Source organism: Filicampus tigris, chromosome 14 (assembly GCF_054856515.1).
Source record: "Filicampus tigris isolate MCC_2025a chromosome 14, RoL_Ftig_1.0, whole genome shotgun sequence".
In the NCBI taxonomy this organism is placed as follows: Eukaryota; Metazoa; Chordata; class Actinopteri; order Syngnathiformes; family Syngnathidae; genus Filicampus; species Filicampus tigris.
Window position 1 is genome coordinate 23,987,564 of NC_141230.1, and position 18,301 is coordinate 24,005,864.

At 49.3% G+C, this 18,301-nt stretch overlaps 1 protein-coding gene across 1 annotated transcript in view; it reads left to right on the top strand.

The window, feature by feature from the left end:
• LOC147136956 (titin-like) overlaps nt 1-18,301 on the top strand; it is a gene marked incomplete at its 5' end in the record, with an annotated part of 64,480 nt that overhangs the window by 16,868 nt on the left and 29,311 nt on the right. The window contains 3 exons of the mRNA XM_086052163.1: nt 70-17,163; nt 17,244-17,540; nt 17,671-18,258. Of these exons, the coding sequence (XP_085908289.1) occupies nt 70-17,163; nt 17,244-17,540; nt 17,671-18,258 (17,979 nt within the window). The remainder of the gene's footprint in view (nt 1-69; nt 17,164-17,243; nt 17,541-17,670; nt 18,259-18,301) is intronic.

The following is an 18,301-nucleotide window of genomic DNA, read 5'->3' on the forward strand; positions in this document are numbered from 1 at the left end:
AAGTGAAAATCATTTACTTTAAGCCACATGATGTTGCTGTTTTCACAAGTTCTTTTCCTTGTTCGTCAGATCCACCAGGCCCTCCTTCCAACCCAAGGATCACAGACACCACTAAAACATCTGCTACTTTCACCTGGGGCCGACCCCACTATGATGGCGGTCTGCAAGTGGATGGATACATTGTGGAGTATAAAAAGGAAGGGCATGATGACTGGGAGACAGAGACTGAGTACCACTTGAAGGCTACTGTATATGTTATCGGAAAACTGCAGAAGGGAGGCAGATACCATTTCAGAGTCAGAGCTGTCAACTCCGAGGGGGTTGGTGAACCTGCAGAAGTTGAAAAAGTAACAGAACTTGTGGACCAGGAGTCTGTTCCAGACTTTGAGCTGGATGCCGAACTCCGGAAATCCCTCGTAGTCAGGGCTCGGACGTCAATACGTATTTTTGTTCCCATCCGAGGCCGTCCTGTTCCAGATGTCACCTGGAGCAAAGATGATGTCAGTCTAAAAATGCGTGCACATATTGACACAACCGAGTCTTACACATTGCTGGTCATTCCTGATTGCACTAGATATGATGCCGGAAAGTACAACTTGTGCCTGGAGAATGTCGCCGGAAAGAAGACAGGCTTCGTAAATGTGAAGGTTCTGGACACACCAGGGCCCCCGGTTAATCTCAAACCCAGAGAGATCTCTAAAACGAGCATTACCCTTCAGTGGGAGATCCCCATCATTGACGGTGGCTCTAAGATTCACAACTACATCATTGAAAAGAGAGAGGCCACAAAGAAGGCATACACTGTCCTGAGCACTTCCTGGCATAAGTGCTCTTTCAAATTCACTGACCTGGAGGAGGGATCTTACTACTACTTCCGAATCTCTGCTGAGAATGATCTGGGCGTTGGCGAGCCCGCTGAAACCCCAGAACCAATCAGGGCATCTCAGGCCCCTTCTCCGCCAGAAAACCTGTACATCACAGATGTTACGGCCGACAGCGCCAGCTTGGCGTGGACCAAGCCTCTTCACGATGGTGGTAGCTTGATCACAGGGTATGTCATTGAGGCCCAGAAGAAGGACGCTGAGCACTGGCTCCATGTTGCTGCCATCAAGGCTCTGGACTACACTGTGACGAATCTAATCGAGGGAGACGAATATACTTTCCGCATAATGGCAGTCAATGCTTCAGGTAGAAGCGATCCACGTGAGAGCAGACCGGCAATTATCAAAGAGCAAACATCAGGTCCGTCATTTGACCTGCGTGGCGTCTACCAAAAGACGGTCATTGCGAAGGCTGGAGACCGTGTTAAGGTAGAGATTCCAGTACTTGGAAAACCCAGACCTGTTGTTTCTTGGAAGAAAGGAGACACAGTTCTAAAAGAGACCCAAAGAATTAACACCGAAAGCACAGCAACATCAACCATCCTCAACATTAGCGAGATCAAAAGGACTGATGGAGGCCAGTATTCAATGACAGGAAAGAACATGCTGGGCACAGTGACTGATACAATCACAGTATTAGTCCATGATATTCCAGGTCCACCAACTGGTCCCATCAAGATGGATGAGGTCTCATCGGATTATATCCTTATGTCCTGGGAGGCCCCTGAGAATGATGGAGGTGTTCCCATCAACAATTATATTGTTGAAATGCGGGAGACCACTGGTACTTCTTGGGTGGAGTTAGCAGCCACTGTAATACGCACCACATTTAAGGCGGCCCGGCTCATCACTGGAACTGGATATCAGTTCCGTGTCAAGGCCCAAAATCGATACGGCATTGGACCGTCCATTGTCTCTGAGCCAGTGGTGGCTACCTATCCGTTTGATGTCCCAGGTCAGCCAGGGACTCCTGCAGTCACATCTTACAATAAGGATGCGATGACTCTGAGCTGGAACGAGCCATCTTCAGATGGAGGCAGTGCCCTTCTGGGCTACCATGTGGAACGAAAAGAGAGGAACAGCATTCTGTGGCAGAGGATCAGCAAAGCACTTGTGGTAGGGAACATCTTCAAATCAACTGGCCTGGTTGATGGAATTGAATATGAACACCGTGTTATTGCTGAAAACTTGGCTGGTCTCAGCAAACCCAGCAAACCCTCTGACCCATTGTATGCTCTGGACCCCGTGGATCCACCAGGCAGACCTTTGGCACTGAACATCACCAGACATGAGGTGACTCTTTCCTGGACCAAACCAGAGGCAGACGGAGGATTTTCCATCACCGGATACACAGTGGAGAGGAGAGAGCTGCCAAACGGGCGGTGGCTCAAAGCCAACTTCAATAACATTCTCGAGACAGTCTACACAGTCAGTGGTCTGATTGAAGACGCAGTTTATGAATTCCGTGTGTTTGCTCGCAACTCAGCAGGAGCTGTGAGTGCACCTTCTCAAACTTCAGAAGCCATCACGTGCAGAGATGACATTGAAGAGCCCCGGCTCAACGTCGACTCCATTTACAGTAGCAATGTTGTCGTCATGGCAGGAGAGGTGTTTACACTGGAGGCCAATGTGACGGGTCGGCCCATCCCCTCACTTGTGTGGACCAAGGATGGGAAGGAACTTGAAGATACCGGAAAGTTGGAGATGAAGACGTCTGCTTTCCACACAACCCTGATTAACAAAGACTCTTTGAGAAGAGATGGTGGCGCATTCACCCTAACTGCCAGTAACCCCGGCGGCTTTGCTAAATTCACTTTTAACGTCAAGGTTCTCGATAGACCTGGACCGCCCGATTCCTTAACTGTTACTGATATTGCAGCGGAGAAGTGTGTCCTCAACTGGCTGCATCCGACACATGATGGCGGTGCCAAGATTGAGTACTTCATCATTCAGAAGCGTGAAACCAGCAGGTTGGCCTGGACAAACGTGGCCACGGATCTCCAAGCAAACCGGTTCAAGGTCACTAAACTTCTTAAGGGTAATGAGTATGTCTTCAGAGTCATGGCTGTGAATAAGTATGGCATTGGAGAGCCGGTGGAGTCCCTTCCTGTCATATGTGCCAATCCCTACGTTGCCAGTGACCCGCCCTCGCAGCCTGAAGTCACGACCATCACCAAAGACTCAATGGTGGTCTGCTGGGAGCGCCCCGAACAAGACGGAGGTAGCGGAATCAACACTTACGTAATCGAGAGAAGGGATAAGACTGGGCTGCGCTGGGTCAAGTGCAACAAAAGGACTGTAACCGACCTTCGATTCAAGGCCTCTGGCCTCACAACGGGCCACGAATATGAGTTCAGAGTTTTTGCAGAGAATAATGCTGGACTGAGCCAACCAAGTCCCTCGAGTCCGTTCTACAAAGCCATGGACACAATCTTCCAGCCTGGACCTCCAGGAAACCCTAGAGTTCTAGACACAACAAAGTCTTCCATCACCCTTGCTTGGAATAAGCCCGTCTATGATGGTGGTTCTGAAATCACTGGCTACATTGTGGAGACCTGCCTGCCAGAAGAGGATGAATGGACAATTCATACTCCTAAGAAGGGATGGACAGGTACCTCGTTTACTATCACTGGCCTGAAAGAGAACCAAGATTATAAAATCAACATCTGTGCCACCAACTGTGAAGGTGTGGGAGAGCCTGCTGCTGTTCCCGGAACTCCAAAATCTGAAGATAGGTTATTACCCCCTGAAATCGAACTTGGAGCGGATCTTCGTAAGGTGGTCTGCATCAGAGCCTGTGGTACACTCAGACTCTTTGTGCCTATTAAAGGCAGGCCGGCACCTGACGTCAAATGGTCAAGAGAGCACGGGGAGTCCCTGGACAAAGCTAACATTGAAGTCACGTCATCATTCACCTCCCTTCAAGTTGAAAATGTTGACAGGTTTGATGGTGGCAAATACATGGTCACTGTAGAAAATGCCTCTGGAAGTAAGACGGCTTTTGTTAACGTCAGGGTGCTAGACACCCCAGGAGCACCTCAGAACCTTCTCATCAAGGAGGTCACCAAAGACTCGGTCTCGCTCATTTGGGATACGCCTTTAATTGATGGCGGCTCCAGAGTCCGTAATTACATTGTTGAGAAGCGTGAGTCAACCAGAAAGGCCTACTCCACTGTTTGTGCAAACTGTCACAAATCCAGCTGGAAAGTTGGCGAACTGGAGGAAGGAAAGATGTACTTCTTCAGAGTTCTGGCTGAGAACGAATATGGCATCGGCCTCCCAGTGGAAACGTTTGACCCCATTAAGGTGTCAGAGAGACCTCTACCTCCAGGAAAGGTTTCCCTTCGCGAGGTGACCGGCACCAGTGTTACACTCACCTGGGAGAAGCCTGACCATGATGGTGGCAGCAGGATCACTGGCTACATTGTTGAGATGCAGGGAAGTGAAAGCGAAAAGTGGACCCAGGTCATGGTTGTAAAGACCAATGAGGCGATTGTAACCGGTTTAACTCAGGGAGAGGAGTACATGTTCCGTATCTCGGCAACCAATGAAAAGGGAGTTAGTGATCCACGTGCTCTCAGCATGCCTGTGGTGGCCAAAGATCTGGTTATAGTGCCAACGTTCAAATTGGCTTTTAGCACGTTTAGTGTGCTTGCAGCAGATGATCTGAAGATCGATGTACCTTATGCTGCCTGTCCCAAAGCAACAGCAGCTTGGTTCAAAGACGGCATCGCCCTAAAGGAGACAACGAGAGTTAACGCAGAAAGCACCAACAATAACCTTTTTCTGGTCATTAAGGAGGCCTGCAGAGATGATGTGGGCACATATTCCATCAAACTTATTAATACAGCTGGAGAGGCAACTACAGACATAAACGTGGTGGTCCTAGACAAGCCAGGCCCTCCAACTGGCCCAATCAAACTGGATGAAGTCACTGCAGACAGTGTGGTCTTGTCCTGGAATCCACCGGAGTACGATGGTGGCTGTAGCATCAACAATTATGTTGTTGAGAAGAGAGACACATCGACCACAAACTGGCAGATTGTATCAGCTACCGTGGCCAGAACCACCATAAAAGCTGTACGTCTGAAGACTGGATGTGAGTACCAATTCAGGATTGCCGCGGAGAATCGATATGGCAAGTCCTCTGCATTGATCTCTGAAGGCATCGTGGCTCAGTATCCATTCGACGTACCTGCTCCACCACGTTTGGTTGTTGTCCAGTCAGCCACCAAAGAGACCATGCTGGTCGTATGGGATAAACCCAACAGTGATGGTGGAAGTAAAATCCTGGGCTATCACCTAGAGCTCAAAGAGAAAAACAGCATTTTGTGGGTGAGGCAGAACAAACAGCTTATCCCAGAGGCCCGATTCAAAGTTGTTGGCCTGGAAGAGGGTATTGAATATGAGTTCAGAGTTTACGCGGAGAACATTGTTGGTCTAAGCAAAGCAAGCATCGTAAGTGGATTGCAGGTAGCCAGAGATCCTTGTGACAGACCAGGAAAGCCGGAGGCTGTTATTGTAACGAGAAGCCAGGTGACCCTCCGATGGTCCAAACCTGAGTATGACGGTGGCATAAAAATCATCGGCTATGTGGTGGAGAAGAAGGAAGGAGCTGGACGCTGGATGAAGGCCAGTTTTGCCAATGTCATTGAGACTTCCTTTGTTGTCACGGGTCTCACTGAAGATCAGATTTATGAGTTCCGTGTCATTGCCAAAAATGCAGCGGGTGTCAGCAGTCAACCATCTGACTCTACTGGAGCTATCACTGCCAAGGATGAGGTGGATCCACCCCAAATTGACCTGGATGCCAAATACTCCCAGGCTGTGATTGTGAATGCTGGAGAGTCATTCAGGCTTGAGGCAGCAATTTCCGGCAAACCTGTACCCACGGTACACTGGCTTAAGGAGGGTCAAGTCATGAGTGAAGCAGCACGCCTGGAAGTCAAGAACACCGAGTTTTTAGCCTGTATTGTTGTCAAAGAAGCCATTCGTGTTGATGGAGGCCAGTATACTTTGCTGGTGAAGAATGTGGGCGGTGAGAAATCTGTGAACATTATTGTCAAAGTTCTGGACAGGCCAGGTCCACCTGAGGGCCCTATTTCAATCTATGGTGTCACTAGTGAGAAATGCTCCATTTCCTGGAAACCACCTTTGCACGATGGCGGTAGTGATGTTTCCCATTACATTGTTGAAAGGAGAGAGACAAGCAGACTGGTTTGGACAGTAGTTGAACAGAAAGTTCAGACCCTGAACCTGAAGATCACCAAGCTTCTTCCTGATAATGAGTACATCTTTAGGGTGATTCCAGTGAACAAATATGGAGTTGGGGAGCCTCTGGAATCAGAGCCCATGATTGCCAGAAATCCATTTGTCACTCCCAACCCACCAACAGAGGTAGAGGTCTCCACGATTACCAAAGACTCCATGGTAGTGACCTGGGAACGACCAAGTAATGATGGTGGTAGTGCCATCCAAGGTTATGTTGTGGAGAAATGTGACAAGGACGGTGTTAGATGGACTAGATGCAATAAGCGTAACGTGAGCGAGCTCCGTTTCAGAGTTACTGGGCTCCAAGAAAGCCACAGCTACGAATTTAGGGTCTCTGCCGAGAATGCTGCCGGCCTGGGAGCACCCAGTCCCCCAACAACATATTACAAAGCTTTGGATCCTATCTTCAAACCAGGCCCGCCAAACAACCCCAAGGTGGTGGACATGTCAAGATCTACCGTTTCCCTGACCTGGGGTAAACCCATCTATGACGGTGGCTGTGAGATTCAGGCCTACATTGTAGAGGCGTGCAACAGTGCGTCAGATGAGTGGTTTATGTGCACTCCTTCCTCTGGAATCACAGAAACGTGGTTTACGGTGACAAAGCTCCTGGAGAAGCACGAGTATCAGTTCAGAGTGTGTGCCATCAACAAAATCGGTATCGGTGAGCAGGCTGATTTTCCAGGAAAAATCACTTTGGAAGAGAAGCTTGAAGCGCCTGACCTGGACCTGGATGCTGACATGAGAAAGATGATTAACATTAGAGCCGCAAGCACACTTAGGCTCTTTGTTCCTGTAAGAGGTCGTCCAGCCCCTGAAGTAAAATGGGGCAAGGCTGATGGGGAGCTTAAGGAGACAGCCCAAATTGATAACACAGATAGCTATGCGTCACTTGTGATTGAGAACGTGGACAGATTTGACAGTGGCAAATACACACTTACAGCAGAAAATGCCAGCGGAATAAAGTCTGTCTTCATCAGCGTCAGAGTCCTGGACACCCCAAGCCCTCCAAATAACCTCTTGGTGAAGGAGATTACCAAGAATTCTGTCACGTTGACATGGGAGCCTCCGCTCCTTGATGGCGGCTCAAAGATCAAGCAGTACGTTGTGGAAAAGCGGGAGAGCACTAGGAAGGTTTACGCTCCAATCACTATGTGCAATAAGATGACATGGAAAGTGGAATCTCTCCCAGAGGGTGGAATATTCTTCTTTAGAGTGTTGGCTGAGAATGAGTATGGTGTCGGTCTCCCCGCCAAAACCATTGAACCAATTAAGATATCTGAAAAGCCGCAGCCCCCTGGTAAAGTCAGTGTTGTTGATGTTACACACTGTACTGTCACCTTGACATGGGAGAAGCCTGTTCACGATGGCGGCAGCAGGATAAGCCACTACGAAGTCGAACTGGCTCCAATGGACACAGACTCCTGGTCTGTTTGTGCCAGCGGGAAGGCAACCGAGGCCCTGGTGAGTAACCTGCTCAAGGGAGAAGAGTATCAGTTCAGAGTGGTCGCTGTCAACGACAAGGGCAGAAGCGACCCCAGGCAACTTGCACATTCGGTTGTCGCAAAGGACCTTGTGATTGAGCCTGCCGTCAGACCTAAAATGAGTAGCTACAGTGTTCAAGTGGGACATGACCTCAAAATTGAAGTGCCAGTTGCAGGCCATCCAAGGCCAAGCATCTCTTGGTCCAAGGATGGTGTTCTCCTCAAGCAGACCACCAGAGTAAACGTTACAGATTCAGCACATCAGACCACGCTTACTATAAAGGATGCCACCAGAGAGGATGGAGGCATGTACAGCATTACTGTTGCCAATGATCTGGGATCCAAGGAAGCCACTGTTGAGGTTATCACTTTAGATAGGCCCGGACCACCTACAGGACCTGTCAAATTAGAGGATGTCAGTGCAGAGAGCATCACACTTACATGGGAACCGCCTATTTATACAGGTGGCTGCCAAATATCAAACTATGTTGTTGAGAAACGAGATACAACCACCACCAACTGGGTAGTGGTGTCTGCCACTGTGGCAAGATCAACTCTCAAAGTGGGCAATCTGAAGACTGGCGCTGAATATCAATTTCGAATCTACGCTGAGAACAGATATGGCAAGAGTTATGCCATTGATTCTGACCCGGTTGTGGCACAGTATCCATTCCAAGAGCCTGGGCCACCAGGTACGCCGTTTGTATCTTCATACGCTAAAGACTATATGATAGTGGAGTGGCATAAATCTCCATCTGACGGAGGCAGCGCTATCTTGGGCTATCATCTTGAAAGGAAAGAGAAGAACAGCATACTCTGGACCAAGATTAACAAGACTCTGATCCAAGACTGCAGGTTCAAATCCACTCCTCTAGAGGAAGGCATTGAGTATGAATACAGAGTGTATGCTGAGAACATTGTTGGCATTGGAAAGTGCAGTAAAGTCTCAGAGGTCTATGTGGCCCGTGATCCCTGTGATCCTCCGGGCTGTCCAATAGCACTTATAGTGACCAGACACTCGGTGAAGCTCAGGTGGGCGGCCCCACAGTACAACGGTGGAAGTCTAATTACTGGCTATGTTGTGGAGAAACGTGATCTTCCTGAAGGAAAGTGGATGAAGGCCAGCTTTGCAAATGTCATGGACCTTGAATTCACAGTGACCGGCTTGACAGAAAACAGCAAATATGACTTTAGAGTCATTGCAAGAAATGCAGCCGGTGCTGTCAGCAAGCCTTCTGAGAGCACTGGATCCATCACAGCAATAGATGAAGTTGACCCACCCAAGTGTGAGACAGATGTCATGTACAATCAAACCCTTGTCATCAATGCTGGGGACACATTTAGTTTGGAGGCTAAAGTGGACGGGAAGCCCATTCCCACGGCTCAGTGGTTTAAGGGCGATGTTGAAGTGGAAAACTCAGCCAGAGCTGAGATTAAAAATACAGACTTTAAGGCTCTTCTTGTTGTGAAGGACGCCATCAGAGTGGACGGCGGGCAGTACACATTGGTACTGACCAATGTGGCAGGCAGCAAGACTGTCCCGTTCAGTGTAAAGGTCCTCGACAGACCTGGTCCATCCGAGGGACCTCTTACTGTCAGCAATGTCACTGAGGAGAAGTGCTCCCTATCGTGGCTTCCACCAAGGCATGATGGGGGCAGTGGCATTTCTCACTACATTATTCAGAAGAGAGAGACAAGCCGCCTGGCATGGACTGTGGTCTCTAGTGATTGTGGCGCCACCATGTTCAAAGTCACCAAACTCTTGAAGGGTAACGAATACATCTTCAGGGTCATGGCAGTCAACAAATATGGTGAGGGTGAGCCTCTGGAGTCAGCTCCAGTTACCATGAGGAATCCATTTGTCGCGCCTGGTACACCTCGGGACATAGAGATCACCAACATTACCAGGGACTCCATGACTGTCTGCTGGAACCGCCCTGAGACCAACGGAGGCAGTGAAATTGTTGGCTACATTGTGGAAAAGAGAGACCGGGCTGGCATAAGATGGACCAAGTGCAACAAGCGCAGGGTTACAGACTTGCGTTTCAGAGTGACGGGACTAACTGAGGACCATGAATATGAATTCAGGGTTTCTGCTGAGAATGCAGCTGGCGTGGGTCAGCCAAGCCCTGCCACACCTTACCTTAAAGCCTGTGACCCCATTTTTGAGCCTGGCAGCCCCACCAACGTTCATGTGACAGACACCACGAAGGACTCCGTAAGTTTGGCATGGCACAGGCCCATATATGATGGTGGCTGTGAGATTCAAGGTTACGCTGTTGAAATCACAAAGGCTGATGAGGAGGAGTGGACGATTTGCACGCCACCTTCTGGAGTAAATGTCACCAAGTTTACCATCACTAAGTTGACTGAGCATCAGGAGTACAAAGTGCGTGTCTGTGCCATCAACAAGCTGGGCATTGGGGAGCCAACCGAAGTCCAGGGTGCAGTTACGCCCGTGGATAAAATGAATGCTCCAGAGATGATTCTGGATGCAGAACTCCGAAAGGGGATTATTGTCCGTGCGGGAGCCTCGATGAGAATTGGCATTCCATTTAAGGGTCGTCCTACACCCGAAATTAGCTGGGCCAAGGAGGACGGTGAACTGCCCGGTAAAGTTCAACTTGACACGGGAGAAGACTACACGCAGCTCTCCATCAATATCTGTGACAGACATGATGCCGGAAAATATATCCTTAATCTGCAGAACAACGCTGGCACCAAATCTGCATTTGTGTCTGTCAAAGTTCTGGACACTCCAGGAGCGCCCATGAACCTCACCATCAAAGATATTAAACGGGAGAGTGTCACCCTGAGTTGGGAGCCCCCTCTTATCGACGGTGGTGCAAGAATAAAGAATTACCTGATTGAAAAACGTGAGTCCAACAGGAAGGTTTATGCTAATGTAGACAACAAATGCACAAAGACCAGCTACCGAGTTACTGGCCTCACAGAGGGAGTAATCTACTACTTCAGAGTCCTTGCCGAAAATGAGTTTGGTGTAGGACTTCCAGTTGAGACAACAGACTCAGTTAAAACCTCTGAGCCTCCTCTGTCCGTTGGTAAAGTCACTTTAACTGAAGTCACTAAAACTACTGCCTCACTTTCATGGGAGAAACCAGTCCACGACGGAGGCAGCAGGATTATTGGTTACTACATCGAAATGCAAACTATGGACTCCGAGGAATGGGTAGTGGCCACCACCACCAAGACCTGTGAAGGCATGGTCACAGGCCTCAGTGCTGGACATGAATATCTTTTCAGAGTATCTGCTTTCAATGACAAAGGTAAGAGTGACCCAAGGCCTCTCGCAGCACCGGTCATAGCCAAGGATTTGACCATGTTGCCTGGATTCAGGATGAGATTTAACACTTATAGTTTGCAAAATGGTGAAGATTTAACGGTTGAGATTCCAGTGACTGGACGTCCAGTCCCTAAAGTGGAGTGGAAGAAAGAAGGACAGGCTCTTAAAGAGACAACAAGGCTAAATGTATCTGGTACACCTACATCTACAAAGCTGTGTATCAAGGACGCAAACCGGGAGGATTCAGGCAAATATACCATCACAGCCACCAGCAATGTTGGAACTGCAACCGAAGAGATTACTGTTATCATTCTTGATAAACCGGGCCCGCCCACTGGTCCTGTGAACATTGACGAAGTGAGCTCCAATTATGTAACACTCTCCTGGGAACCACCAACATACACTGGCGGCTGTCAGATTAACAACTACATTGTGGAAAAGAGAGACACCACCACAACAGCTTGGCAGATTGTGTCTGCGACCATCGCTAGAACAACCATCAAGGTCAGCAACCTGAAGACTGGCGTGGAATATCAGTTCAGAGTGTCTGCTGAGAATAGATATGGAAAGAGTTCTGCTATTGTCTCCCCACAAGTCATGGCTCAGTATCCATTCAGCGTTCCTGATGCACCAGTGACACCCATTGTAACTGCTGCAACCAAGGACAGCATGGTCGTTGAATGGAAGCCACCCGCAAACAATGGCGGAAGTCCCATTCTTGGCTACCACCTCGAAAGGAAGGAGAAGAACAGCCTCTTGTGGACTCAACTCAACAAGTTGCTCATCCCTGATGCGCGTTTCAAGAGTGCAGATCTGGAGGAGGGCATTGAGTATGAATTCAGGGTTTATGCCGAAAACATTGCCGGACTCAGTCCAGTTAGCAAGGTCTCAGATAGCACAGTGGCTCGGGATCCCTGCGACCCACCAGGTACTCCCGAGGCCATTGAAATAACACGGAACCATGTAACACTTAAGTGGACCACTCCACCGTATGACGGAGGCAGCGTGATTACCGGCTACCTGATTGAAAGGAGGAAACACCCTGATACTCGCTGGATGAAGGCCAGCTTCACCAACATAATTGACACCCAGTTCACTCTCACTGGCCTGACTGAGGACTGCATTTATGAGTTCAGAGTTGTTGCCAAGAACGCATCTGGCATATCCAGCCGTCCGTCTCCAAGCACAGGAGAAATAACTGCCAAAGATGAAATTGAGGCACCTGAGGCAACCATGGATTCCAAATTCAAGGATCTAATGGTTGTCCATGCTGGTGAGACCTTTGTCATTGATGCAGACTACACCGGCAAGCCTCTGCCTGAGGTCATCTGGTTGAAGGATGGAAAGGAGATTGACAAGACTATGCCAAGAATGGAGATCAAGACTACCCTCACATGTACCGTCTTGACTGTGAAGGACTGCATCCGAACAGATGGCGGACACTTTACTCTCAAACTTGTGAATGTTGGAGGAGTCAAGATGATCCCAGTTAACGTCAAGGTTTTGGATAGACCCGGACCACCAGATGGCCTGCTAGAGGTCAAAGGTGTCACTGCTGAAAAGTGTTATCTGCATTGGAACCATCCCTCGCAGGACGGCGGAGCCGGCATTTCACACTATATCATTGAGAAGAGAGAAACCAGCCGTTTGTCGTGGACTATGGTGGAGCCCAAGATTCAAGCCATCAGCTATAAAGTCACCAAACTGCTGCCGGGAAATGAGTACATCTTCCGAGTCACGGCTGTCAACAAATTTGGTGTTGGAGAGCCACTAGAATCAGAGCCGGTTGTTGCATGCAATCCGTTCACCACTCCAAGTGCGCCATCCATGCCAGAGGCTGGTGCCGTCACCAGAGACTCCATTGTGCTTACCTGGGAAAGGCCAGAGAGCAACGGTGGAGCCGAGATTGAGGGCTACATCCTTGAAAAACGTGACAAGGATGGCATCCGATGGAGCAAATGCAACAAGAAGAGGCTGACTGACCTGAGGTTCAGATGCACGGGTCTCACTGAGGGCCACTCTTATGAATTCAGGGTCTCTGCTGAAAATGCCGCTGGCGTGGGCACGCCCAGTGCACCAACACCGTACATCAAGGCATGTGATGCCATTTACCCACCAGGACCTCCAAACAACCCGAAAGTCACTGACCATTCCAGCACAACAGTCTCCATGACCTGGACTAGGCCTATATATGATGGCGGAGCGCCCATCAGTGGTTATATTGTTGAAATGAAGGAAGCTGCACTGGATGAATGGGTCATTTGCACCCCGCACACTGGTGTGCAGGCTACTAACTACACAGTGAAAAAGCTGAGGGAGAATGCCGAATACAATTTCCGCATCTGCGCCGTTAACTGCGAGGGTGTGGGTGAACATGTAGACCTGCCCGGTTGTGTTATCGCCGCTGAGAAGCTGGAAGCTCCTGAAATTGAACTCGACTGTGATCTAAGAAAGATGGTCAACGTCAGGGCCACAGCATCCTTGCGTCTGTTTGTCACAATTCGAGGGAAACCTGAGCCGGAGGTCCGGTGGTCAAAGGCAGACGGCACTCTGAATGAGCGTGCCCAGATTGAGGTGACAAGCTCCTACACCATGTTAGTGATTGAGAATGTTGACAGATTTGATACCGGAAAATATGTACTAACGCTGGAGAACATGAGTGGTTCTAAATCGGCTTTCATCAACGTCCGAGTCCTGGACTCACCTAGCGCCCCAATGAACCTTGAGGTGAAAGATGTGAAAAGAAATTCAGTGTCTCTCTCCTGGGAGCCCCCTCTTATCGACGGAGGGGCAAAGATATCTCATTACATTGTGGAGAAGCGAGAGCAGAAGAGAATGGCTTTCACCAGCGTGAGCACCAATTGTGTGAGGAACTCTTACATGATCTCTGACCTACAGGAGGGAGGCCGGTATTACTTCCGTGTACTGGCTGTAAATGAACTTGGTGTGGGCCTGCCTGCCTCCACGGAACAAGTCAAAGTTTCTGAGGCTCCTTTGCCTCCTGGCAGAGTTCAGCTGATGGATGTGACTCGTCACACTGTCACACTGTCCTGGGAGAAACCTGACCATGATGGTGGCAGCAAGATTACCGGCTACGTTGTGGAGATGCAGCCCTACGGAGACGAAATGTGGAGTTTGTGCAGTGAAGTTAAAGCACTGGAGGCCACTGTTGAAGGTCTCACAACAGATGAGGAGTACTTTTTCAGGGTTATCGCAGTGAATGACAAGGGTAGGAGTGACCCCAAACCTCTAGCTGACCCAGTGCTTATGAGGGACATCACAGTGAAACCCATCGTCAACCTGCTGTTCAATACGTACAGTGTTAAAGCTGGAGATGACCTGAAGATTGATGTTCCCTTCAAAGGCAGGCCACAGCCTGAAGTGACCTGGAGGAAGGATGGCCAGGTCCTGAAGCAGACGACTCGAGTCAATGTTCTCACCTCACAGACCTCATCTAAAATCTTCATCAAGGATGCCACCAGGGAAGACGTAGGGAAGTATGAGATCACCCTTACTAATGCAGTGGGCACTACGACTGGTGAAATCTCAGTTATCATCCTGGACAAACCGGGCCCGCCGAGTAACATTAAGATGGATGAGGTGAGCGCTGACTTCATCTCTCTGTCTTGGGATGCTCCGACCTACGATGGCGGATGTCAGATTAATAATTATGTGGTGGAAAAGAGAGACACGACCACAACCGTATGGCAGATTGTGTCTGCTACTGTTGCCAGGACCTCAATTAAAGTGTCCCGTCTCACTCAGGGAACAGAGTATCAGTTCCGTGTTGCAGCTGAGAACCGCTATGGCAAGAGTCACGCTGTTGACTCTGTTCCCGTTGTTGCTCAGTATCCATTCGAACCTCCAGGCTCTCCAGTCAACGTCCGTGTTTCCCATGCCAACAAGTCTGGCATGCTTGTTGTTTGGGACCGACCGATCAGAGATGGTGGAAGCCCCATTATTGGGTATCACATTGAATGCAAAGACCAAAGCAGCATCCTCTGGACCAAAGTGAACAGAGGCCTTCTAGCTGAGAGCCAGTTTAAGATGACTGGCATTGAAGAAGGCTTGCTCTATCAGTTTAGAGTCTATGCAGAGAACATCGCTGGCATTGGTCCAGGCTCTAAAGCCAATGAGCCAGTGGCAGCAAGGGATCCATGTGAACCTCCTCACAACCTTAGAGTCACCAATATCACAAGGACCTCTGTTTCCCTCTTCTGGGAGAGGCCAGAACATGATGGTGGAACCAAGATTACCGGCTACATTGTTGAACGCAAAGAGCTTCCAAATGGCCGTTGGCTGAAATGTAACTTCACCAACCTGCAGGACACTTACTTTGATGTGACAGGCCTAACTGAAGATGTCCAGTATGACTTCCATGTTATCGCTAAGAATTCTGCAGAGATGTTAAGTATTCCTTCTGAGTGTACTGGACCTGTAACAGTCAAGGATGATGTAGATCCACCCACAATCATCTTGGAAGAAAGGTTCAGACAGCTGCTTGTCATCAAAGCAGGAGAAATTATTCAAATCGACGCTGAAACTACCGGGCGACCACTTCCTGTCGTGTCGTGGTCTAAAGATGGAAAGGTGATTGATGCCAAGGCCAGGTGTGAGATTACCACGACCAACTTCACAACTACCCTGCTGGTAAGAGATGCTATCAGGAGGGACTCTGGTCAGTATGTCCTGACTCTGCACAATGTGGCAGGAACCAGGTCCGTGGCTATCAACTGCAAGGTCCTGGATAGGCCTGGACCTTCTTCGGGACCCTTGGCTGTGTCTGGCCTGACAGCCGAAAAATGCACCCTGACCTGGGGCCCTCCTCGGGAGAATGGCGGCGCTGATATTATGCATTACATTGTCGAAAAACGGGAGACTAGCCGACTGGCTTGGACTCTTGTCCACGGGGACATGAAGGCCACCACCTGCAAAGTCACCAAGTTGCTTAAAGGAAATGAGTACATCTTCAGAGTTAGAGGAGTCAACAAATATGGGGATGGCGAAGCCCTTGAAAGTGAGCCAACAAAGGCCATGGATCCGTTCACAGTCCCCGCTGCTCCCACTAATGTCCAGGTCACCTCGGTTACAAGCGAGGCAATGACCATCTGCTGGGAAAGACCAGTCTCTGACGGTGGCAGCAGCATTGCTGGCTACATCATCGAAAAGAGAGAGAAGACCGGGCTTCGCTGGTGCCGTGTTAACAAGAAACCGGTTTATGACCTCAGAGTCAAAGCATCACACCTTCGTGAAGGCTGTGAGTATGAATACAGAGTGTTCGCAGAGAATGCTGCCGGGTTCAGTGCTCCCAGCATTGCCTGTCCACTCACCAAGGCTGAAGATCCCCAGTTCTTGCCTTCCCCACCCGCTAAGCCCAAGATCATTGACTCAACAAAGACCACTGTCACCCTGTCCTGGAATAAACCACTCTTTGACGGTGGCGCACCTGTGACCGGTTACCGAGTGGTATACAGAAACACTTTGGATGATGAATGGACAGTCGGTGTCCAGAATACCAAGAATACAGAGTTCACTGTGGTGGGACTGACACCTGGTACAGAGTATGTATTTGTGGTCAAGTCCATTAACAAGGTTGGAGTCAGCGAGCCCAGTCCTGAATCTGACAAACAGCTGGCCAAGGAACGGGAAGAAGAGCCCGTCTTTGACATAAGCAATGACATGAGGAAAACTCTTATTGTGAAGGATGGCAGCTCCTTCACGATGACAGTGCCCTTCAGAGGCAAACCCATCCCCAGTGTGACATGGAGCAAGCCAGATGTTGACCTAAGGGTCCGTGCTGTCATTGACACCACAGACACCTTCACCTCAATCACTTTGGAGAAAGCCACTCGCAATGACTCTGGAAAATACACCGTCACCTTGTCCAATGTAGCTGGCACTGCCTCCTTGAGTCTCAATGTCAGAGTCCTGGATTCTCCTGGACCTCCGGCATGTGTCGTGGTCAAGGATGTGACCAAGAACTCTGCGACTGTGACATGGGATACTCCAGAGAATGAAGGAGGAGGACCAGTAAAGAACTATCTTGTGGATATTCGTGAGGCCAGTAAGAAGGGCTGGACTCAGTTGACTGACACGTGCCATAGGTTGACACACAAAGTGTCAGACCTGCAAGAGGGTGGAGTGTACTACTTCAGAGTGACCGGCGAGAACGAGTTTGGCATAGGAGTTCCCGCTGAGACCAAAGAAGGAACCAAGATCACAGGTATTGGACTTGTCACTCAGTAATGCTTCACAGAATGTGACAACATTGGATCAGCATAACACATTGCTTTGTTTTTCCAGAAAAACCAAGCCCACCAGCGAAGCTTGCTGTGACTGATGTGACCAAGGAGAGTGTAACCCTGGCTTGGGTCAAACCAGAGCAGAGCGGAGGCAGCAGGATTACAGGATATTTGGTGGAAGCGTTGGAGAAGGGCCAGGAGAAGTGGGTCAAGTGTGGCGTAACCAAGTCCTTGCAATACACAGTGTCTGGTCTGAGGGAGAACACAGAGTACTTCTTCAGAGTCCGAGCTGAGAACCACGCTGGATTCAGTGATGTCAAAGAAATGATCACTCCAGTGTTGCTCAAAGACCAACATGGTAAGTTACAGTGACTTTTTTTTTATTGTGTTAAAACTTTTTTCATGTATTTCACTTAAGTCCAAGCGAGTCCTCAGTTTTCTGAGATATGAAATTCAATGTTCCAATTCTTTTTCATCATTTCCTGAAGAATCTCCTGAGATCGTGATGAAGGATTTCCCCCACAACACAGTGTATGTCAGAGCTGGATCCACTCTCAAATGTGAGATTCCGCTTATAGGCAGGCCACTTCCCAAGGTGTCTCTCTCCAAGGACAATCTGATACTCAAGTCAACGATGAGGTTCAACTCCGAGGTCACTCCTGACAGCATTAAAATCACGCTGCGTGAAAGCATCGCAGGAGACTCTGGACGTTACGATATCCTTGCTTCCAACTCAAGTGGCACCACCAAGAGCTTTTTCAACATTGTGGTTCTGGACAGGCCCAGTGTTCCACTGGGACCTGTGGAGCTTTTTGACATCACGGAGGACAGCGTGAGTCTGAAGTGGCTCCCGCCTGCTTATGAGGGTGGCAGCCCCATCACAAATTACATCATCCAGAAGAGAGAGACGACCACGGCCACCTGGATGGACGTCTCCTCTGCTGTGGCTCGCTGCACCATTAAGGTCCAAAAACTTACAACAGGCCTGGAGTACCAGTTCAGGATTAGGGCTGAGAACAGATATGGAATAAGCGAGCACATTGACTCACCAACTGTTGCCGTTAGCCTCCCCTACAGTAAGTAGTAAGCATTTTGGTCCTTTGATGTCATGTCTGACAA